The sequence below is a fragment of the Aquarana catesbeiana genome, linkage group LG09, assembly GCF_042186555.1.
Source record: "Aquarana catesbeiana isolate 2022-GZ linkage group LG09, ASM4218655v1, whole genome shotgun sequence".
Classification (NCBI taxonomy): Eukaryota; Metazoa; Chordata; class Amphibia; order Anura; family Ranidae; genus Aquarana; species Aquarana catesbeiana.
The window spans coordinates 48143465-48168121 of record NC_133332.1 but is presented as its reverse complement, the minus strand read 5'-3'; the positions used below and the strand labels follow the sequence as shown (position 1 = coordinate 48168121).

The window sequence follows — 24657 nt, the reverse complement described above, 5'->3', positions numbered from 1 at the left end:
AAGTCATTGCCACACTAAAACATCCGGACGCTGATCCAGACGTGCAAAACGATGAACTTCTGGAACCGTCCTGCTCCAGAGCATACCCCCAACAACAGTATACAGGCCTCCTGTCTAGAAATGCCCAACTGTCTCCCCTCAGGCCTCACATCTGCTCTTTTTGCCCCCAAAAAAACATATGAATGGCCCAATATCTAGACCAGGCCCTGTGTTCCATCTGAAAGAGAAGAAAACAACCATCATAACAACCAAGATGCACCCTTACACGCATCCCCGTGCTGGCATATACCCTGAAATCCTCTACCCCCATTACTCTTACAACAGGTGGGGACGAACATACAACTTGAACCACAGTGATTCCCACCGCCCAATGCGTTTTACCGCTGCATCATTCAAACCCCATCTGACAGCCTCAGTAGCCGCCCCAATTCGAAATGAATGAACGAATGAGAGGAAAATTCCTTATCCCCCAAACCCAATGCCTGTAGGCATTTCTGGAACATGGAAATGAATTGAAATCTCGACAAAGGGGTGCCGTCCACATGCACTAAAAAGGACCCCTCTACGTTTTGGCTAACTGCGAGGAATCTCTTTACCAACTCCACCGGACATAGGGGAAAACCCGTTATAGAAAATATCTGAACCTTCCTACCCCTGCCCAACTGATTGGTTTTAGATTTGCGCAACAACAGAGACAACCTATCCTTCCCACAGGTGACCTCTGTAGCCAAAAGGCCCCCCTTGACCTTTTTGAAAGGGCTGACTAGCTCGCCTATCCAAAATTCCCCCAAAAATGCCAAGGAGAATGCCGTTTTGAACAACAAAACCTCATACTCCGATGAACATGTAACAACCAACTGGGCCAAAACCCTCCCCAGCAGCTCAAAGGAAACAGGGTGCCTGGAGTCTCTGCATTTTTGTGAGCACTGAAACCCTTTCATCGCTTGTTGTATTCAAAAATCTTTTGTGAAGTCCTGGCAACCCTGCAACTTGAACAAAAATGCCAATCCTGCCAATTTATTCTCCAACGCCAACACTGATACCCCTTCTTCCATATTGCAAGAGACAAAATACAGTACCATCAACCGTAGGTCCTGCCCCTCCTGCTCCCTCTCGACCTGTTGTAAAAAGGACAACCATTGTCGCCATACCCTGCTATATGCAGCCCACGTTGCGTCACTCACTGATTGTCTGATTGTCTGATCCATCCGGAGACGATCCCAAGGCAATCCTTCACAGCCCTTCGGGACAAGGAAACCCATGTTGCTCTGCCGCCGGCGCCAACTCCCGGAAATTGTCCCACTGAAAGCGATGACAAAGCATCAGCAATGACGTTCTCCACTCCCGGGAGGTGTACAGCATAAATAAAAACATTCATCTGTAGACAGCTCAACACCATGTTGGAGCAACCGAACCACAGGAGGGGACGAGGCCGAAACCTTGATGATGACTTGCACCACCCCCAAGTTGTCCCTGTGAAAGCGCACTTTCATGTTCCTGAAGGACTCTCTCCACAGCTCCATGGCCAGCACCACGGGAAAAAATTCCAGTAATACCATGTTCCGGAGAAAACCCGCCTCTTTCCACGAATCCGGCCAAGGATCCGCACTCCATCTACCCTGAAAAAAGGCCCCAAACCCTGTCGAACTGGCAGCATCTGTGTAAAGTTCCAAATCAAATTTGCTCACTGGCCCTGACACCCATAATGCCCTCCCGGTAAAATCTTCCAGGAACGAGTGCCAGACTTGCAAATTCTCCCTGTGCTCCCGTACCAGTCACATAAAATGATTGGGAGCCTTGACCCCCGTCGTACTCGCCGACATCCGCCGGCAAAATACTCTCCCCATTGGTAGGATGCAACATACAAAATTCAACTTACCCAACAGTGACTGATGAGTCTGAAGTTGCACCTTGCGTAATCCCAAGAGCCCACGAATCTCTGCCTTGAGCGCCACCAGCTTATCTTCCGGCAGGCAACACTTCATTGCGTCTGAATCCAAAACTATGCCTAGAAAACAAATCACTTACATTGGTCCCTCCGTTTTTTCCGGGGCCAAAGGAATGCCGAAGCGGGCGGCAATATGTTCCAACGTAGCCAAAAGCACCGCACAGATCTCCGATGAGGCCGGACCCACACAAAGAAAATCATCCAAGTAATGGATGATGGAATTCACCCCTGCTACATCTCGAACTACCCACTCCAAAAAGGAACTGAACTTCTCAAATAAAGCACATGAAATGGAACAGCCCATAGGCAGGCAACGATCCACATAGAATTCCTCCTGCCAATGACAACCTAGCAGACAGAAACTATCCGGATGAACGGGAAGCAGTCTGAATGCAGACTCAATATCAGATTTGGTCATCAGAGCCCCTTGCCCATACCGTTGCACCGAAAATACAGCCGCATCAAAGGAAGTGTACGAGACTGTGCACATCTCTGAATTGATAGCATCATTAACCAACCCCCCTTCGGGAAGGAAAGGTGGTGAATCAGCCTAAATTTATTAGGTTCCTTCTTCGGCATGACCCCCAAGAGCGAGATAACCAAATCCGCTAGAGGCAAAGCAGGGAAGGGGCCTCCCATGCAGCCTAATGCAGCTTCCTTCCGTAGTTTCTCAGAAACCACATCCGCATTTTGCAAGGCCAAGCACAAGTTCCTGGACAGGTGGTGCTTCGGCCAGCGCTGAGGGAATGCGAAATCCCTCCGAGAACCCCAGGCCTAACAACCACGCCGCCCCCCTGTCCGGGTACCTATCGAGGAAAGGCTGAATCCTTTCTACCCTCACTGGCGTTGTCCCTTTTGCCAATAGACTCACCGGCACGCCCTTTTCCCTGTTTGCAGGAATGGGACAAAGGATGGGCACCTCCGCAGCCGGAGCATTCGTGCTTGTATCGGCAAGACCCCCCCAAACTTGAATGAACCCTCATTAAATTGCCAACAGACCCTCCTTTCCTTTGCAACCGATTATCCGGGGGTGGATGAGCCACTGGCCCCCCTTGAAAAATCTGACTCAGGGTCTTCACCGACGTCATAAGTCACAGGCTAATATCCTTGTGGTCCCACCACAAGGACAGGCGGATAGCCCTATGCTGACGGAACTGCTCATCGTATTTTAACCATGCCGTTCCCCTGACTCTGTATGCCTCTCCCATGGTGTCCAAATAGCAGAAGAGTGCTGAACAGTGTTCAGGGTTGTTCTCACTGATCACACTTGCCATAATGGCGAAAGCTTGCAGCCAGTTAGGGAAAGTTTGCGGGATGAGTCTGTATCGCCCCTTCTCCTCATCCTCCTTCTTGTGCTCCTTTGAACTTCTCCAGCGGCAGCAGTGAAAATATCTCCACGTACTCACCTTTCCAAATCTTCTCTCGAACCTCAGGTTTAAGGTGGGCCCCCAGGGGTCCCTCAAAGCATACGTAGACTTCGCATTTTGCGGAGTCGGCCAGCCTCACTACATCCTGTTTTTTAGCTGCCTCACCACCCGTCTCAGCCTTGTCCCCTGCTGCCGCCTTGCTAGCCACAGCCTGACCCACCTCCGCAGTATCCACTACGGTGCTACCCAGGCCGCCGCTGGGGTGACCCTCTTGCCCGTCCCAGGCTCAAACCTCTGAACCAATACTTTCAAACCCGCTAGGAACCCCTGTAACCCCACATCTGCCGAGGCGTGGTCGCGGACCAACGAGACCGGGTCAGATTCCACGGGCAAAGCAGCCCTTTTGGCATGGAGCTTTGTTACTGGACCTAGGCACACCTCCTGTAACCACCTCCACATCCCCATCAGTTCTAGATGCACAGACAGAATTAACAGTGGACTTACCAGGCTGCCTAGGAAGGGTCCCACCAGCCGAAGATCCCACCTCCATCACTGCCGGGTGTCTACAAGGCTCCTCCTCTTCCAACAAGAACAGCTCACCCTCCGATCGTTCGACCGTCATGTCTTCCTCCACTGCCGACTGCCCTCCAGGGGATCTGTCTGTGTATACAGACGGATTCGCGCTGTTGCGGGCCCCGCCTCCTCATGTCGGATCCGCCCACAGATTTTCTGGTAGCTTTCCTCGGGCCTTGACCACACTCCCCTCTATGCCTCTTCCATCCGACCCCATCTGTCGTCACTCGTGTCCCTGGAGGCTGCCGGTGTCTTGCCGAGAAAGTTCCCTCGGCGGATAAGTTCCCCCCTGTACTGCGCAAGCGCTGCGCTTGCACAGCACGAATGACTAGGAGCCGCCGAAAACAGCCGAAGATGAAAATCTTCAATCAGCTGTACACGGAGCCTGCGCCCTAGGTCCAGGCTGAAGCCCCTCCATCCAAGTGGACCTAGAGGGGGAATAAAAAAGTGCCGAGCGCAGCGAGGCCGTGCCCGAAGCGTGGCGAGCGAAGCGAGGCCGCGAGGGGCCCCCTTACAGGTGCCGTGTACAGCTGATTTCTTCTGTATTTCGCTTCGGTTATTTCCGCCGGTTCCTACTGCGCAGGTGCTGCGCCTGCACAGTAGATGGGGGTCCTTATCCGCCGAGAGGAACTTTCTCGGCAGAAAACACCGGCTGCAGCATGGGAAGGCCCGGCGGCCACAGCTGTTCTATTCCCCCGCCCAAGCCCCGCCCCCACTGACTCATCGCCAGGGGCGGAGCTCGCATGGTCCTGCTCCCGCTGTGTGGCTGGCCTAGTGAGGACTCCGGTGCTCCTGGAGGCCCGCCCGCCGAGCTCCGTCCTTGAGGGGGATTCCTCCCAGGATCCCCCATCACATGCCCAGCCGAGTGCTTGGCAGGAGGCCATGAAGGGGCCCATATGGGACTCCCTACGTGACGCCGAACTCTGTAGGGGGAATTGTCCAGGGAGAAGCGATCCGGCGGCCAAGACCGCCGAGCTCGTGCAGACTCCTGCCCTGTTGTGCTGGCTCCTGGTGACCCCTCACCTAGCACCGATGCCAGCAGCTCCTGCAGCCACTCCTCACCCCGGGACGCTGCTTCAGCCCGCAGCTGGGCCAGCAATGTGTCCACCACCGACATGCTGGCTGGAAGCTCGCTCCTTACGCTGACACTGAACGCTGGGGAGGGGCCAATTACTATATCTGCTGCATATGGCCCCTCCTCCCCCCCAGCTACCCCAATCAGGAGCGCTCTAACATCCCTGCACTCTTGCCTATTGCTTTCCCAAGGGATGTTTATATTGCGATAAAAATAAAAAGTAAATAAGTACAGTGTAAAAAAATAAAATTATAAAATAAAAAATGTTTTTTTTAAAGCGTTTTTAAAGCGTCCCGTCTCCCCGTGCTCGTACACAAAGGCAAACGCACGAGTTACAAGCATGACTCCCAAAGGCAGAGGCATGATGGGACTTGTGGTCCCACAACAGCTGTAGGTCCACAGGTTGAGCACCCATGCTCTAGGGCCTCTGCCAAAAAAAAAAAAATTATATATATATATATATATATATATATATATATATATATATATATATATATATATATATATATATATATATATATATATATGTTGGGGGGTTGGTTCTAAATAATTTTCTAGCAAAAAATACTGATCCTTACTCTTTACGTGTATGAGAAGTGTGAGAAAAAAAGTCTGGTCTTCAAGTGGTTAAGCAGAGACCCTAGAGAATAATATGGTGGGTCAACAAAAGCTGGTATCGCTGGCTGAAAAAATAACACTGGATTGATGCCTGCAGTTGCAAGCATCATCCCGTTATAATCCTGTTATAACACTCCAAACTGGTAATGTAAATGTAGGTTAGCCGGTCTGGAAGTAGTTAAAAAATTGCCTGGAAGTGAAAGCTAGATAATAATGACTTCAAAGAAAAACACAGTAATATCATCACAAAATATGAGCTTGATTTAGATAAACTATACTTCTTTCAAACTGGTAATTTTTATGTTCGGTAACTCACAGCAACCAATCAAAATCTTGGTACTGGTCTATCTTTAGAAAGATTAAAAACTCTGATTGACTGCACTTGAGAAAACAACTTTTTTATTGAGTGAGAGTTGAGAAGCAGATTAATGGGTCACCGTTGGTAAATAAGCGTGGATATCTGGCACCATCCAGCCGCTTGGCAAAGGACATCTTACCCAGTTTATGGAAAAATCTGACAGAGAACTAAGTTGGGTTAAGAACATTTTTGAAGCACAACATCTCACCTATTATGTTATCAAAGGCGCTCTTCATGCTATCTAGATTTTCCATCTGGAACACATGTTTTTCCCCTTCTTTCTTGGATGCAACATCATTAAGCTTTTCGATTATCACATCATCACCTAGGCCAAAGGTATAGACATCTGCAATCATGAGAACAAGATGGTGGACACATGAGCTGTGGTCACTGGTGTTCAGGGACATCATGTATACTCAAACAATAAACTTCTCTTATTAGGTCCCTTTTGGTTTGTTCCATATTCAACTGAAAGTATTTTATGATTATATCTATTCAAAAAGTGCAAAAAAATATGTTCATCCTTCCAGAAATCCAGAACTGTCTTGTGCCCTGTGTTTTCCCTGCAGTCTTATCTCGGACAATAGTATGGAAGTGTTTGAGGTCTGCAGAACACACTTTGTAGGAGAGGGGGAGGTGTTCTGTAGACCTAAGATGCTTCCTGTTCTAGGGTGACAATGCTGCTCTTTCATAGTACAGTGAGTGAGTGTTGTTACCAAAGAACCAGAGGTGTGTTACTGGCAGGATCAACAGGTGAAATAAGAGGGAAAAAAAGGGAAAGAAAAATGAAATCAGCCATAATGTCAAGCACCGGTGAGCTGCAAATATACGTCGGTGGCATTGGTGTTACTAACACATACTTCTATCGGCTTTCTTGTGGACATATTATACAAAGGAGTGCAGCGCAATATCAGGACCCAATAAAACATTTCAAATGTGATAAAAAAACTTAATAAAAATCCAAAAAACAGAAGGTGGACTAACAGTCCCAGTAAGCAAAGAGACCCCGTGAGAAAATTCAATGTAAGGGTGACTTTCACTCCACCTCCAGCACACTTGCTTTACTCACCTCTAGGTGTGGACCACTGAACTAACAGATGGTCAACAGCGCATGTGCCATATGGGTATAACCTCCAAAAAAAGGTCCAGATCCACCGATCGGCATCCCAGGGATATAGCGGTAAGAGAGAAGCAAAAGCAAAGTGCACACTGATGATTTCTTAAAAGGACTTTATTAATAAGCAAATGGCTACTCACAAGGGCTTCATTACAATAGCGCATATACCCTGTTTCCCCAAAAATAAGACCTAGCGTGATTGTCAGTGATGGCTGCAATATAAGCCCTACTCCCCAAATAAGCCCTACCCTGTTTCCCCCAAAATAAGCCCTACCCAGAAAATAAGACCTACAAGGACTTTAACTAGGGCTTATTTAGGGGGTAGGGCTTATATTGCAGCCATCACTGAGGATCACGCTAGGTCTTATTTTCGGGGAAACAGGGTAGGAGCAAAAAAACATGAATATGAAGATCCAGGATGACAGTGGGTGACGTCAAAGCAAGGCTCCTCCCCCGTACACGTTACGTTCATACAAACTACCTCAGTGGGGCGAAGCCAACTAGTGTCACCCGATCATTTATATACACAGCATGGTCGTCACAGAGACTAGACGTAAACAGAGGCGGCGGCATGAAACCACTCCCTCTCCAGGAAACGTCAACAGACCTGCAGTTAATCCACAGACAGGAAGTAGCAATCTTACATTGCCAAATGGAATGAAGGCTGCAAACCACTGACCTCTAGTGGCAGTTATAAAAAAGGCATTGCATATACCAATACACAAAAAACATACAATTGAATAAAGCACCCGCTGTATCCTGCACATCCATAAAAACAATGCACATTAAAACTAAAGAACATTGCACAAATACAATGCAACAATTAAAATATATATCCTAAAAAATATTTTCAATAAAAAAAACTTTTCAAATTTAATAAGAAAATGAATAAACCTGCTAATTAAACTAAACACAAATTATCTATCGGAAATGAAACAATTTAGGTCAAAGTCGACATTTAACCCATCAGGCTTTAACAACTTAGCCTCAAAAATAAAATTACCCCACCTCCAATGTCTATCGACCTTTTCCAGGCCCCACAATTTGAGTCCCCTGGGGTCCCTATCATGACAAACTCTAAAGTGTTTAGAAACACTGTGAGACCTTAGTCCCTTTTTTAATATTGTTTACATGCTCCCTAATGCGTACACTCAAGGGTCTAGAAGTCCTACCTATATACTGGAGTCCACAATTGCACTCCAGCACATATACAAAACTCTTTTCATTTTTTAATATTACACTTGCATTGTCTGCATGCTATGCATATACCACAAGCATAAATAAAAACCTGTTAAAAAATAGAAAATTCTGTTTTCTCTATGGCCGGTGGGTCCATCATTCATGGGCAATGACATCTCCAAGAGTCGGGGCCCTTCTATAAATAAATTGGGAACAATTGAGAAGGACTTCACCCAATAACCTATCCTTTTTAAGGATATCCCAATGTTTCAAAATGATTTGCTCAAATGTCTATATATATATATTCTGCATCCAGTGTAGCCTATATCTACAGTTCATTCCGTGGTGTACTATTTCTAATATACTTCAGGCTGTGTAGTAATAATATATATATTTATATGTATGTATGATATATATATATATATATATATATATATATATATATATATATATAGAGAGAGAGAGAGAGATATATATATATATATATATATATATATATATATATATATATATATATATATATATATATATATATATAGAGAGAGAGATATATATATATATATATATATATATATATATCTCTCTCTCTATATATATATATATATATATATATATATATATATATATATATATATATATATATATATATATATATATATATATATATATATATATATATATATAGAGATATATATATATATCTATCTATCTATATATACTCTGCATCCAGTGTAGCCTATACAGTGCATTCCGTGGTATACTGTTTCTAGTAAATTTCTGGTGGTGTACACATTACACAATACAGTGCAGCCATAGTGCAGTTGCTACTACTTTTCTGGTGGTGTACACAGTACACAATACGGTGTAGTGTGGTGTTGCAAAACAAAATATACATCATGTCCGGAAGGCCACCAAGAAGAGGCAGACGCTCACAGGCCACTAAACGAGGGCAAGCAGCCTCTGTGTCTACAGTCAGCAGTGCTGGTTGTGGACATGATGCATCCTCTGTAGGTGGCCGTGGGGCACGCTTGCCCTTTTTTTCTGCTGCTGGGGCAGGGGGCAGAAAAATTGGGCCTTTGGTGGTGGTGGTATCACACCACTGTAACCCCTTACAGATACTCTTTTTGGGCGCAGGACCGGGCCCTGCTGTGAAATATTGGATCAAAAATTGTAATTACATGCCCCTGTTAAACAGGGACAGAAAAATTGGGCCTTAGGCAGTGGTGCCCTAAACCAAAAATATTGTTGGAAACTAGCATCATCAAGATAGAGGAGGAATAGGATAGTCACTCAACAGTCTTCAAGGAATCCCACATCCATAGAAAAATCAATCAGTTACATCAGCATTAGGTGCTTAATAGCTGTTGATCCAAGACTAATTCATTTTTATGAATGTGAGCCTATCAACGGAGTTTGTGGACAGTGGCACTCTATGATCCGTTACAAACCCTCCAGCAGCACTGAATGTGCGTTCAGAAAGAACTCTGGATGCAGGACAGGCCAGTAGCTCAATTGCATATTGAGTAAGTTCTGGCCAGTGGTCCATCCTCAAGACCCAGTAACCCAGTGGATGGTCTGTTGGAAAGGTCTCCAAGTCTGCTCTTGCCCCTAGATATTCCTGCACCATGTAATGCAGACGCTGGTAATGGTTGCTTGAACCGATCAGACCTTGGCGCTGAGGACTGAATAATTGTCTAAAGGCATCGGTCAGCCGGCCACCTTCTCCACCACTCTTCCTCTGACTGAAAGAAGCCTCAGCAACACATTGTCCAGCACCAGGAAATTGTAACCTCCCAGGGTCTGGAAATGCATTGCACAAACCTTTCTTCATGGCCTCCTGAAGATGTTTCATCCTCTGCTCCCTCTGCGAAGGCAGGATGAGTTCTGCAACCTTACCCTTGTAACGTGGATCAAAAAGGGTTGCCAGCCAGCAATGATCCCTTTCTTTGATGCCACAAATTCTAGGGTCTTTTCACAGGCTTTGCAGAATCAGGGAGGCCATGCAGCGTAAGTTTGCAGAGGCATTGGATTCTCTGGGTCACTAAGGTTCACATGATCCATAACAACCTCCTCCCAGCCACGTACAACTCTTTGGGTTTCTGGGACTGAAAACCATCCCTTGAAGACTGCTGCTGAGTGTTATCCTCCACATCCATGCTGACACAATCCTTCTCCTCCTCTTCTTCCTGTGTGTTTGGCGGGCCCGCAGGAATATTATCTGGATAAAGGGGGCCTTGAGAGGTAAGGAAGTCCTCCTCTTCCTCCCACTGTTCTGCCTCAAGTGCCCGGTCCATGATTCCATGAAGTGTGTGCTCCAACAGGAAGACTAGAGGGACAGTGTCACTGATGCATTCATTGTCACTGCTCACCATCCTTGTGGCCTCCACAAATGGTGACAAGACAGCGCATGCACCTTGATCAGTAGCCACTGGCGTGGCAAAAAGAAGCCAAGCTCCCCTGACCCTGTCCTGGTGCCATACTCACACAGGTACTCATTGATGGCCCTCTGCTGCGTATGCAGCCACTGCAGCATTGCCAATGTTGAGTTCCACCTGGTGGGCAGGTCACAAATGAGGCGATTGGTGGGCAGGTTGCATTCCCTTTGAATGTCAGCCAGCCGAGCACTGGCATTGTATGACCGGCAGAAATGACCACAGACTTTTCTGGCCTGCCTCGGAAGATGCTGTAAGCCTGGGTACCTGCTCAAGAACCGCTGCACCACCAAATTCAGGATGTGTGCCAAACATGGGACATGGGTCAAGTGTCCCTGTCAGAGGGCGGAGAGAAGGTTGGTGCCATTGTCGCATACAACCATTCCTGGCTGAAGCTGGCGTGGCGTCAACCACCTCCGAGCCTGCCCCTGCAGAGCTGACAGAATCTCTGCCCCGGTGTGGCTCCTGTACCGTAAGCAGACCAACTCAAGCACTGCATGGCATCTTTTTGACTGAGTGCTTGCGTAGGCTTTTGAATGCTTACGGAGCACCACTGGTTCAGAGGACAAATCTGCAGAAGAGGCCATGGAGGAAGAAGAAGAGGAGGGGGTAGAGGAGAGAGCTGTGGCAGAATCACCACTAGCATTTTTGTGGCGGAACAAGCTCCAAGAATACTGAACCCTGTCCTGCATCCTTCCCAGCTGCCAGCAGAGTTGCCCAGTGCGCTGTGAAGGAAAGGTAACGTCCCTGCCCATGCCTGCTAGACCATGAGTTAGCGGTAATATGCCCCTTACTGCTGACCGCCCCTGTCCAACGAGGCCATAACATTGCCTTACACATGCCAGTAGAGAGCCGGAATGGCCTTCCGTGAAAAGAAATGGTGTTGTGGAACCTGCCACTGAGGTACAGCCTATTCCACAAATTCACAAAAGGGGGCAGAGTCTACCAGCTGAAAAGGCAGCAGTTGCAGTGCTTGCAATTTGGCAAGCTAGCATTCAGACGCTAAACATGTGGATGGCTGGGACCGAATTTCTTTTTACGGTTTAACAGCTGGGGTAGGGAAATTTGCCTGCTAAAATCAGATGGTGGTGTATTGATAGCAGATTGGCTGCAAGTACTTGGGGACACCTATTACTATACATTCATTCCTCTCAGTGCAGGTTTTTGAGAGGACTGGAGGTATAGTGAGGTTGGAGATTCCAGATGAGGAGCAAGGAGAAGTCTGCCCTTTCCTTTGATGTGGGTCTTTCAAGTGCTGTTGCCAACAGACTGCATGGGAGGTCATCATATGTCTGGTCAAGCATGGGGTGCCCAAGCGGCTGCTGTTCTGGTCACACTTGATCCGCTTCAGACATTGCAAACAGCAATGGTGCGATCTGCTGCACGCGTGTCAAAAAATGGCCCACACCAAGGGACTTTTCAAAATCATTGGGGAGTCAGCAGCGCCCTGAACCTGCGGAGCTCTACAGTGTGATGCAGTAGGGTGGCTGCCCTTAAGCTGCCCCCTAGAGGACATCCTGCCTCATTGGAGTTGTGCCCCCTCCTCCTCTTCTCTCAGGCACCCAAGTACGGTCCGTGACCTCATCATCCCCTCCCTCCTCGTCACTGGAGCAAACTTGACAGTATGCTGCAGCTGGGGGAACATGACTGCCAGTTTCTTTCTTGGGCACCCCCTCTCTCTAGGCTCACGTTACTCCCTTCCTCAACCTGGGAACCAACATCGGAGCCTTCAAATTGCTGCGCATCCTCCAGCAGCATGTACCCAACACTGTGGTTGAATAATTCTGGTGACTCCTTCGTGCATGATGGTGGGGCTACGGAAGAAGTGACTGTGGACAAGGAGCAATTGGAATAGGGCACTTTGGCAGCTGCGTTGGAAGGCAAACTACTCTGAGCCTGGGTGACAGAGGATGAGGAAGATGAGGACGGCTTTGTTATCCACTACACCAACTATTCTGCATATTCTGGCTCAATAACAAGGCCAGCAGCAGAAAAAAAGGACAAGCGTGCCCCACGACCACCTGCAGAGGATACACCATGTCCACGACCAGCACTGTCGACTGTAGACACAGAGGCTGCTTGCCCTCTTTTAGTGGCCTGTGAGCGTCTGCCTCTCCTTGGTGGCCTTCCGGACATGGTGTATATTTTGTTTTGCAACACCACACTACACTGTATTGTGTACTGTGTACACCACCAGAAGTGTAAATAGCAACTGCACTATGGCTGCACTGTATTGTCTACTGTGTACACCACCAGAAAAGTAGCAGCAACTGCACTACGGCTGCACTGTATTGTAATTACAATTTTTGATCCAATATTTCACAGCAGGGCCCGCTCCTGCGCCCACCAAGAGTAATGCCGCGTACACACGATCGCACATTCTGACAACAAAATCCATGTTTTTTTCCGACGGATGTTGGCTCAAACTTGTCTTGCATACACACACGGTCATACAAATGTTGTCGGAAATTCTGAACGTCAAGAACGCGGTGACGTACAACACGTACGACGAGCTGAGAAAAATTAAGTTCAATAGCCAGTGCGGTTCTTCTGCTTGATTCCAAGCATGCATCAAATTTTGTGCGTCGGAATTGTGTACACACGATCGGAATTTCCGTCAACGGATTTTGTTGTCGGAAAATTTGAGATTCAGATCTCAAATTTTGTTTGTCGGAAATTCCGATGGAAAATGCCGATGGAGCCTACACACGGTCGGAATTTCCAACAACAAACTCCCATCGAACATTTGTTGTTGGAGATTCCAACCATGTGTACACTGCATAACTGTGAGGGCTTACAGTGTTGTGACACCACCACCAAAGGCCCAATTTTTCTGCCCCTGTTTAACAGGGGCATGTAATTACAATTCTTGATCTAATATTTCACAGCAGGGCCCGTTCCTGCACCCACCAAGAGTAACTGTGAGGGCTTACAGTGTTGTGACACCACCACCAAAGGCCAAATTTTTCTGCCCCTGTTTAACAGGGGCATGTAATTACAATTTTTGAAATAATATTTAACAGCAGGGTCTGTTCCTGCGCACAACAAGAGTAACTGTGTGGGGTTACCGTGTTCTGGCACCACCAACACCTAAGGCCCAATTTTCTGCAGAGTATATAGGGCAGGCCGTATAGTATATATGCTTCTGTTCAGAGTATGTAGTGTCTGGGGGGCCCCCCCCACTCCATTTTTTTTTTCAAATTTGGGTGTGGGGTTCCCCTTAATATCCATACCAGACCCAACGAGCCTGGTAATGGGCTGGGGGGGGGGGTAATGCTGTTTTTCCTCAATGATTTTCATCTATATTGCCAGAACCCGACAATACATTACAGCCGCAAGTAGTGTTAAATGACTTTTTTTCCTTTAGAAATGTCATTTTGCTGTGGTATTGTTCTAAACACGGGAAAACTGTGCCGCTTTACAGGCATACTATAGACACCCCTCAGGCACAATATTTAAAGGAATATTTCATTTTTAGTGTTTCTCTTTAAAGAATTTTTTTTAAATCACTGTTCCAGAAAAAACGGCCATTTTAAAACTTTTTTTGCATTGATACATGTCCCCTGGGTTAGGACCGGGGTCCCCAAATACTTTTTATGGCAATAACTTGCATATAAGCCTTTAAAATGAGCACTTTTGATTTTTCACGCTCGTGTCCCATAGACTTTAACAGTGTTTGCGTGTTTGAACAAACTTTTTGCATGTTCGCATGTTCTGCTGCGAACCGAACCGGGGGGGGGGGGGGGTGTTCAGCTCATCCCTAGCCAGGACTAAGGATTGATCCTGATAGTCAGAGTCCAGGGCACAATTGCGTCTGAGGCAAATAAATTGGCCCCTAGGTACAGAGGTGGCTCTCTAATTAGGCAAATTAGACGGTCGCCTTAGGCCTCGCGCTCACAGGGACCTTGCGGCCGCCTAATTTGCCTAATGCATGCAGCAGGTGCCGCTGATCTCCATCCTGCTTGCTCTCCCCGCCGGCATATGACAGGAGCGGATCAGAGGAGGAGAGACTGTGCCGCCACCACTGTTAGCAATGGGAAGAGGGCTCTCTGTGTTTCCTGCCAGTCTTCCCCTCCTTCCTCCTGTCAGAGGAGAGCACAACAGCATGAGAGCGGAGCGGATGTGTCTCTCTGGGAAGAGAGAGCAGCTTCGGGCTCTCCCCCCCCCCCTCTCCTCCTCTCACCACTGTACTCGGGAGCTGCGCTGGCTATGTTTCTTCCCCCCTCCTTCTTATTGGACAGGGAAAAAAAAACACTCAAAAAGAAGCAGAGAGGAGGATTGTGGGACATGTAGTCCCGAAGGTTGGACATTGCAACACTAAGGGAAGAAACTGCAGCCCCCAGCATGCCCAGCTGAAGAGGAGGGAGAGAGAGCCAGGAGCCCGGGAGAGCTTTTGGGGAAGTGCACCCAGGACTCCAGAGGAAGAGGATTGTGCTGATAGAACTCCATCAGAGAGAGAGAACCCCACTGCACTGCACCACCAGAGGGAAAGGCACACAGTCTAGCACCATCCCTTGTGAAGAAAGGAATGAAGTTATTTCCAGAATACAGATCTGGGTGCCACCCAGTGGAGTCACCACAGGCAATCCAGAATGAGCTAATTTCTGATCATAGGAACCATAGTTGTATCCCCAGGTCTGGTAAGAGGACCGGTCGGTCGGCCATTATCTACTAGAGAATAAGAAAACACTGCGCTCTAATAGCAAAAATAAAATATATGTGAGCCAGCAGCTGCATACATTGTGACAAACAATAACTGGTAAATGGGAAAAAAATGCAGCGCTAAGAAGTAATAGGAAGTTAGGGTGTAGTGAAACAATTAAGTAAGAGATGCTGTACTGAACAGTAAAGCATATGTGCAAAAACCATAAGTGAAATGAAATGAACAAACACAGTATAAAGTGTCCACATATGGTAAATGGATGATTCCAAACTCAAATTATTAAGAGGAACTGGTATGGACCAAAAAATGATGTGAAACTAGAAAATAAAGTCAATGGTGCACGGTGTGGATCTGTGACTGTGAGTCAACAACAGGGTACAGAACTTCCGTAGCTGTAAACCAACATCTCGATATGGGGCATCAGAATGAAAACATCAGGAAGTAAGATAAGATGGGTACTCTTACCAGATGACGTGGACTCCACTGTCATATGACATGGAGTCAATGGTGCATGGAGCCAAACCTAGGCTGGAAAACGATATCCGGAACGGTGGAACCTCTGTCTCACTTCTCGACTTCTCTGGTGGGGTGAAGAAACATCAGGAAGGGCCGCCAACTGGATATCAGCCAATAGACCTCAAGGATGTGTTCCAAGGAGAAGCCGGGGACAGATTTGATCCAGACCCCGTGATGGAAGTAGGGCTACTGGAAGGCAGTTTCTTGCATTGGGATAATATGCAAATAAAAAATAAAAAGCTTCTGCATAGTGCAGGTAAACCAGGGATTTTTATTTCTAAAAATACCATACAAAAAATGGATAAAAGTGATCACAATTAAAATAAAATCTAAGCAGCGTAAGGAAGGGGAGATCGTCCGACGCGTTTCGACCAAGGGGGTCTTCAACAGAAGCATGAGCTTCTCCCTTCACGCTGCTCCTATATATAAATATCTAATCCAATAAGATAACCCCTATAGCCAATCACAGTGGAGCTACAAAGGTCAAGTAATCAGGAACTGGATCCTGTTGATCGCTAGACCAATCAGAATCATGAATTAAACAGCCGGTGAGTGTAGGACCCAATAGCGCAGTCTAATAGTGAGACTGATGCCTGGAGACCTCCCCACCGCATGGCAAACAATAGTAGACATCACTTCCTGGTAATGCATCACTTCCTGGTCAAACAATAGTGGACATCACTTCCTGGTAATGAATCACTTCCTGGTCATGTGATGTGGTGTGAAGGGGCGGTGTCCCGGCTCCCTGACCCAATCAACAACCACCAAAAGGTGCACAGGATGGGAGAGGGTAGTCACGGAAACCGAATCTCCTCAGCTCAAGTCCCGATCACATGATCGGATCTGGTGCTGTCACATGGCTAAAAACATCAATGTGAAAATCAACAATAATAATGGCAAACACTAGATGGCAGCACTAAAGTGAAATAGTGCTAGCAAGTGGTGATAAACCAAAACAGAAAATAAACATTACTGAACAATACTAAGCAGCATTACCTAAATCGGACACAAGATGTCCCAAATAGATCTATACCAGTACCTGTATATTTTGTATTATGATTTAAAAAGAGTAAACACAGTTGATTGATAATAAATGGCTTCAGCCAAACACTAACCATGAGTGAAAGAAATGTTTTTGTGGTATCAATCATATTCTCTGAAAAATGGCCAAGAAATCATAAATTCTGTCAGGGTATGTAAACTTATGAGCACAACTGTGTATATATATATATATATATATATATATATATATATATATATACACACATATATATATATACACATACATATACACACATACATACACACACAATATATTACCAATAGTATTGGGACACCTGCCTTTACATGCACATGAACTTTAATGACATCCCAGTCTTAGTCCGCATGGTGCAATATTGAGCTGGGCAAGGTGTTCTATCGGGTTGAGGTCAGGACTCTGTGCAGGCCAGTCAAGTTCCGCTACCCCAAACTCGCTCATTCATGAGTTTATGGACCTTGCTTTGTGCACTAGTCAAAATCATTTGGTGGAGGGGGGATTATGGTGTGGGGTTGTTCTTCAGGGCTTTGACTTGGCCCCTGAGTTCTAGTGAAGGGAACTCTTAGGGAATCTGTATACCAAGACATTTTGGACAATTTCATGCTCCCAACTTTGTGGATGATAGTTTGGGGATGACCCCTTCCTGTTCCAGCATGACTGCGGACCAGTGCAGAGGTCCATAAAGAGCACAGAGTCCTGACCTCAACCCGACAGAACAACTTTGGGATGAATTAGAGCGGAGACTGCAATTCAGGCCTTCCCATCCACATCAGAGCCTGACTTCACAACTGCGCTTCTGGAAGAATGGTCAAACATTTCCATAGACACATGCCTAAACCTTGTGGACAGTCTTCCCAGAAGAGTTGAAGCTGTTATAGCTGCAAAGGGTGGGCCTACTTAATATTGAACCCTACTGACTAAGACAGGGATGCCATTAAAGTTCATGTGCGTGTCCCAATACTTTTACTATATATATATATATATATATATATATATATATATATATATATATATATATATATATATATACACAGTGGGGACAGAAAGTATTCAGACCCCCTTAAATTTTTCACTCTTAGTTATATTGCAGCCATTTGCTAAAATCATTTATGTTAAATTTTTTTCTCATTACTGTACACACAGCACCCCATATTGACAGAAAAACAGAATTGTTGACATTTTTGCAGATTTATTAAAAAACTGAAATATCACATGGTCCTAAGTATTCAGACCCTTTGCTCAGTATTTAGTAGAAGCACCCTTTTGATCTAATACAGCCATGAGTTTTTTTGGGAAAGATGCAACAAGTTTTTCACACCTGGATTTGGGGATCCTCTGCCATTCCTCCTTGCAGATCCTCTCCAGTTCTGTCAGGTCGGATGGTAAACATTGGTGGACAGCCATTTTTAGGTCTCTTCAGAGATGCTCAATTGGGTTTAAGTCAGGGCTCTGGCTGGGCCATTCAAGAACAGTCACTGAGTTGTTGTGAAGCCACTCTTTCATTATTTTAGCTGTGTGCTTAGGGTCATTGTCTTGTTGGAAGATAAAACCTTCGGCCCAGTCTGAGGACCTGAGCACTATGGAGAAGGTTTTCGTCCAGGATATCCCTGTACTTGGCTGCATTCATCTTTCCCTCGATTGCAACCAGTCGCCCTGTCCCTGCAGATGAAAAACACCCCCACAGCATGATGCTGCCACCACCATGCTTCACTGTTGGGACTGTATTGGACAGGTGATGAGCAGTGCCTGGTTTTCTCCACACATACCGCTTAGAATTAAGGCCAAAAAGTTCTATCTTGGTCTCATCAGACCAGAGAATCTTATTTCTCACCATCTTGGAGTCCTTCAGGTGTTTTTTTAGCAAACTCCATGCGGGCTTTCATGTGTCTTGCACTGAGGAGAAGCTTCTGTCAGGCCACTCTGCCATAAAGCCCCGACTGGTGGAGGGCTGCAGTGATGGTTGACTTTCTACAACTTTCTCCCATCTCCCGACTGCATCTCCGGAGCTCAGCCACAGCGATCTTTGGGTTCTTCTTTACCTCTCTCACCAAGGCTCTTCTCCCCCAATAGCTCTAGGAAGGGTTCTGGTCATCCCAAACATCTTACATTTAAGGATTATGGAGGCCACTGTGCTCTTAGGAACCTTAAGTGCAGCAGAAATTTTGAACCTTGGCCAGATCTGTGCCTTGCCACAATTCTGTCTCTGAGCTCTTTAGGCAGTTCCTTTGATCTTGTGATTCTCATTTGCTCTGACATGCACTGTGAACTGTAAGGTCTTATATAGACAGGTGTGTGGCTTTCCTAATCAAGTCCAATCAGTATAATCAAACACAGCTGGACTCAAATGAAGGTGTAGAACCATCTCAAGGATGATCAGAAGAAATGGACAGCACCTAAGTCTGAATACTTTCCGTCCCCACTATATATAATATATATATATATATATATATATATATATATATATATATATATATATATATATATATATATATTATTAAAACAGGTTGGTGTCAGTAGGACAGAGGTTGGTGTCAGTCAGTAGGGCAGTGGACGGTGTCAGTCTTTTTTTATCTGTATTATTATTTTTTTTACAATATTGGCGGGGGTCTTTGGTGAAAGATCAGGGGTCTAGACAGACCATGATGTCTCACTTTCAAGACAGAGGAAGGGACTGAGGACAGAGAATCCCCACTCCCTTTCTCTGCAGCTTCAGCTGCATTGGACAGTGAAGGAACGGGAGGTGCTTTGTGCTCAGTGGTTTCCTGTTTATTCACAAACTGACGCTTAGTAAACAGAGGAGAGGTTGGAAACCAGCAGTGCTGCTGGGGGGTGGGGGGCTGAAGACACGTGAGGTCCAGGCAGCTGCTCAGCACTGGGTAATAAGGGTGTGTCCAGGCACACCCGGCACACCCTGTGCGCACGCCTATGCTTGTGGAAATTATTACAGCAGCTCGATCACCTCCATAGGTACAGCAACATGTAGCCCAACCCCTCTTCTCTCTCCTGGACTGCCATGGTGGGTATTAGCAGGGAGAGCGGAGGACGATCATGTAGGGTTGCCACCTTTTCTTCAAGCCAAACCTGAACCGGCTCACTGCTAATTTTTTTTTAAGGGGGAATGCTGTGGACTCTGGTGTAAAGGGGAACTCTGATATAAGGGGGTTTCTGCTCACCAAACCTCCCACTTACATCAGAGTTCCCAGCATTTCTGCTTAAATCAGGGTTCCCAAATACCCCTTAAATCAGAGTCCACAGGGCATCCCTTACATCTGAGTCCCTCTTACCTTAGTGTAGTTACTCGCTCGGAGGCAAGAGAGAGAAGGGAGGGTGGGGGGAGACTTCAGTCACAGACATTGAATGGTGAACTCACTCACCCAAGGATGGAGGCTCAGGTATCAACACCTTTCATCCACAATGTATTTGGCGGTTGCTGAACTTCAGATTTCCAGCACACACGTCCCTTTCCAGAGGACCAGAACACTGGGGATTGGAGTGTGCATGGGCAGACAGTTGTAGGGGCGGGAGGGGGAGCAACAGATCAAGCCCTCTATCCTCTCCTGTCTATGTATGGGAATGGGTCCTGTGCACACCCCTATGCATTCGGTGGTTGTGGTACTCGGTTACTTGGGGAACCAGAGTCCATTATGAATATTGTGTTCGTGTTTCCATTATGAATATTGTATCCGGGTTTCAGGAGGTCTGAAATACGGACACATGATTCAAAACCCGAACTGTCCGGGTGAATCCCGGACAGGTGGCAACCCTACGCTCAGTGGATCATCTCTGTGCTGAATGAAGCTGGAAATGTAATGCTTCTTGTCACTTCCTGTTTCAGAGCTATCTATCCTGGCCACAACAGCCACAATCCGTCCTTGATCAGTTCGTTAGGGTCCACAGGAGACATTAGGCTTCCAACAACGTTCGTAAAGATGACTGACATGTAAACTATGCTTGTCAGCCCCCAATTTTATTAGGAGCCCCATAGGGGGGCTTTGGTGAAACATCAGGGGTCTAAACAGGCCCTGATGTCTCACTGTTGAGACAGGATATATTTAGAGTGTGTCCAGGCACACCTGGCACACCCTGTGCGCACACCTATGCTTGTGGAAATGATTACAGCAGCTTGATCACCCCCATGGGTACAGCAACATGTAGCCCGACCTCTCTTCACCCTCCTGGACTGCCATGGTGGGTATCAGCAGGGAGAGCGGACGATGATCAGTGGACATCCATTCACTGATCATCTCTACGCTGAATGAAGCTGGAAATGTCATGCTTCTCGTAAGTAAGTAGGGCTTCCAACAGGCCCGTAATGTTCATAAAGACAACTGTCATGTATTATGCTTGTCAGCCCCCCAGTGTGTTATCAATAAAGTTAAGTGAAAAGTTACCAAAATGAAAAGGTACACCAAAGGCAGCACTGCCTGTCAAACTCGGCCATTCAAGTCAATGGAGCAGCACCACAGCCAGAGAGTAAAATGCTGGCGGTTGTGGTGCATTAGCGCCACCACTGATCACTTTTCAAAGCAATGGCTAGTGTGCTTGGGGGAACTTACTTAACCACTTCAGACCCAGAAGATTTGGCTGCTCAATAACCTGGCAATTTTTGCGATATGGCACTGCGTCGCTTTCACTGACAATTGCGCGGCCATGCAACACTGTACCCAAACAAAATTGACATACTTTTTTTCCCACAAATAGAGCTTTCTTTTGGTGGTATTTGATCATCTCTGCAGTTTTTATTTTTTGCGCTATAAACAAAAAAAGTGCGACAATTTTGAAAAAAAAAACACAATATTTTGTACTTTTTGCTATAAAAAATATCCCCAATTTTTTTTCCTCAGTTTAGGCTGATATGTATTCTTCTAAATATTTTTGGTAATAAAAATCGCTATAAGCGTTTATTGATTGGTTTGCACAAAAGTTATAGTGTCTACAAAATAGGGGATAGATTTATGGCATTTTTATTATTATTATTTTTTTTTACTAGTAAAGGCGGTGATCTGCGATTTTTATCGGGACTGCGACATTATGGCAGAGACATTGGATACTGTTGACACATTTTTGGGATTATTGACAATCATACAGCGATCAGTGCTATAAAAATGCACTGATTACTGTGTAAATGTCACTGGCAGGGAAGGGCTTAACACTAGGGGGCAATCAAGGGGTTAACTGTGTTCCCTAGTGTGTGTTCTAACTGTAGGGGGAGGGGACTGACTATAGGAGATGACAGATCGTGGTTCCTAGCTATTAGGAACTTACAATCTGCCTCTCCTCACAGAACAGGGATTTGTGTGTTTACACACACACGTCCCTGTTCTGCCTCTCGTGCGATCGCGAGTAGCTGGCGGTCATCGCAACCGCCGGCCACGAGCATTGGCACCCACGCAGTGCAGGGGGTGTGCTCGCGCCTGCTATCCCGCTTAAAGGAGCCGATGTACAGCTACGATGGCTCGGGATCATCGAGGGCTGGTCGGCAAGTGGTTAAACCCATTGCTTTACACTGCAAGAGCAGAGCACCGGTTCACTTTATGAGCCGATTTACATTTACATGTTGCAGCAAAGCACACATTAACACAGTGCGCATCAATGCATGTTACATTTGCACCAAGGCAACCAGTGTGTAAAATTTTTGTGACGTGTCAGATTTTCATGATGTTTTCAATGTTATTTTCAGTGAGTAGCATTAGACTACTTTCACAAATATAATTTATTTATTATAATTTATAAAATAAAAATAGCACCTGCAAAGCGCCTCTCCTGTCACTCCAATGTAAAAGCCCGAGTGCTTTCACACTGGAGTGGTGCGCTGGCAGGACGCTAAAAAAAGTCCTGCAAGCAGCATCTTGGGGGCGCTTTAAGAGCGGTGTATACACTGCTCCTAAAGCACCCCTGCCCATTGAAATCAATGGGCAGAGCCGTGAAGCATCTGCAAAGCGCTTTTAACCCTCTATTCGGCCGCTAGCGGGGCGTTAAAATCAGCCGAAAAGCGCCACTAAAAAGACGCTAAAACTAGCAGCGACTTACCGCCGAAGCCCCCAATGCCCCAGTGTGGAAGTGCCCTTAATGTAAAGTATGTTAACCTGTGACATAATGCTTATTAACACACATGAATTAACGCGCTGAGCAAAAGTAAATGGGACCAAAAGACAGGGGAAGAGGTCATACGTGGACTTTCAATCATTTTCTGTTCATCTCAAAAAGGACTGTATAGTGATTTTGTAAAGATGTTCCTTTCTTATTTATTATGGGTTGAATGACTATTTTGTATTTTTAAGTCAGCACAGGTACAGCTTTGGCCCCCTTTTACATGTTTACAGGCCCTCCTTAGTTCTTTTCTCAAAAGCACCCTATTGTTTAAAGGGCTCAGTAGCTCAAGTTGTTACCCTTTCTGTAACAGGCAGCTCAATCTGGGGTTTCAGTAAGACAAATCATGGTTGAAGACAGGCAGCTACTGCAGTGCTGTCATTTTAGCTAACCTATAGTACTCTGGGAATCATTTGTCATATATTAACTCTTTATTTTTAAAAACAAAGAATGTATAAATATAGTAAAAGAGAACAGATATAAAACATCAGTTTAAAACATATAAACTTAAAAAGGACCCAAAACCAAGACAGTTAAAGCTGACCTAAATCAAAATAATTTCAGTCTGTTCCTCGATCAGTTACAAAAATAGCTGATGAAATACTTGCCTGACAGCCAGCACCCACCAGTATCAGTGCTCAACAGTCTTCATTTAATGGCACCTCCCAATTGGATGCTTGGTTTTACTTACCCAGATACTGCTCCCGATCATTTTGGCCCTTTTTTATCCCCAAAAGCTCTCTGATCTTCTGAATTTCCACAGCTGGGTCTCCCCCGATATTGTACTTTCCTGAAGAATCACAAAATTAGTCATTAGAGAACATATAAAGGCAGGTTGGCAGTGGAGCAAAAAAATTTATGTATGGCTCCTAAAGAGGGGGATAAACAACCACTGGCAGTATGGAAGTATGGAATCACCACTTTTGGAAGATGTTCATTCAATTGTTTAATCCCACTTTTCAATTGTGGAATCACCACTCTTGGAAAATGTTCATTCAATGGTTTAATTGTATAAAAAAAATGATTCAGATATGTCTCAAAACTATTTTCATTTAACCTTCTGGCATTAAGAAACAATTATAAAAATAAAAAAGAAAGAAAACTGTGGTCAATTGCAACTGTTTTTGTACTTCAAGCAGAGGAAAAAAATATGGAACTTAATTCTAAGGAAAATATTATGGAATCATAAAAAAAACCAAAAAAAACACAGTATACCACTAGGACTTTGTTCCGCCGCCACTGGCTTTTATAACAGCTTGAATTCTCTGAGGCCTAGATTTAACTATTGACAAACAGTATTCTTCATCAATCTGGCTCCAACTTTCCCTTATTGCAGTTGCCAGATCAGCTTTGCAGGTTGGAGCCATGTCATGGACCATGTTCTTTCATTTCCACCACAGATTTTCAATTGGATTGAGGTCCGGACTATTTGCAGGCCATGCCATTGACATTATATGCCTTTCTTGAAGGATAGTTTTCATGGCTTTTGCCCTATGGCAAGATGCATTATCATGCTGAAAAATTATGTCATCACCACCAAACATCCTTTCAATTGATGGAATAAGAAAAGCATCCAAAATCTTTATAAACTTGTGCCTTTATTGAAGATTTAATGACTGTCATCTCCCTGTACCTTTACCTGACATGCAACCCCATATTATCAATGATTGTGGAAATTTGCA

The 24657-nt window shown here is 45.6% G+C and overlaps 1 protein-coding gene across 1 annotated transcript in view; it reads right to left on the bottom strand.

Annotated features, from left to right (window-relative positions):
- The window catches only part of LOC141107590 (complement factor B-like), a 104575-nt gene that overhangs the window by 29020 nt on the left and 50898 nt on the right, over positions 1-24657 (bottom strand). Inside the window, exons 9-10 of the mRNA XM_073598435.1 lie at positions 23667-23765; positions 6148-6285 (exon numbers count right to left, since the gene is read on the bottom strand). Of these exons, the coding sequence (XP_073454536.1) occupies positions 6148-6285; positions 23667-23765 (237 nt within the window). The remainder of the gene's footprint in view (positions 1-6147; positions 6286-23666; positions 23766-24657) is intronic.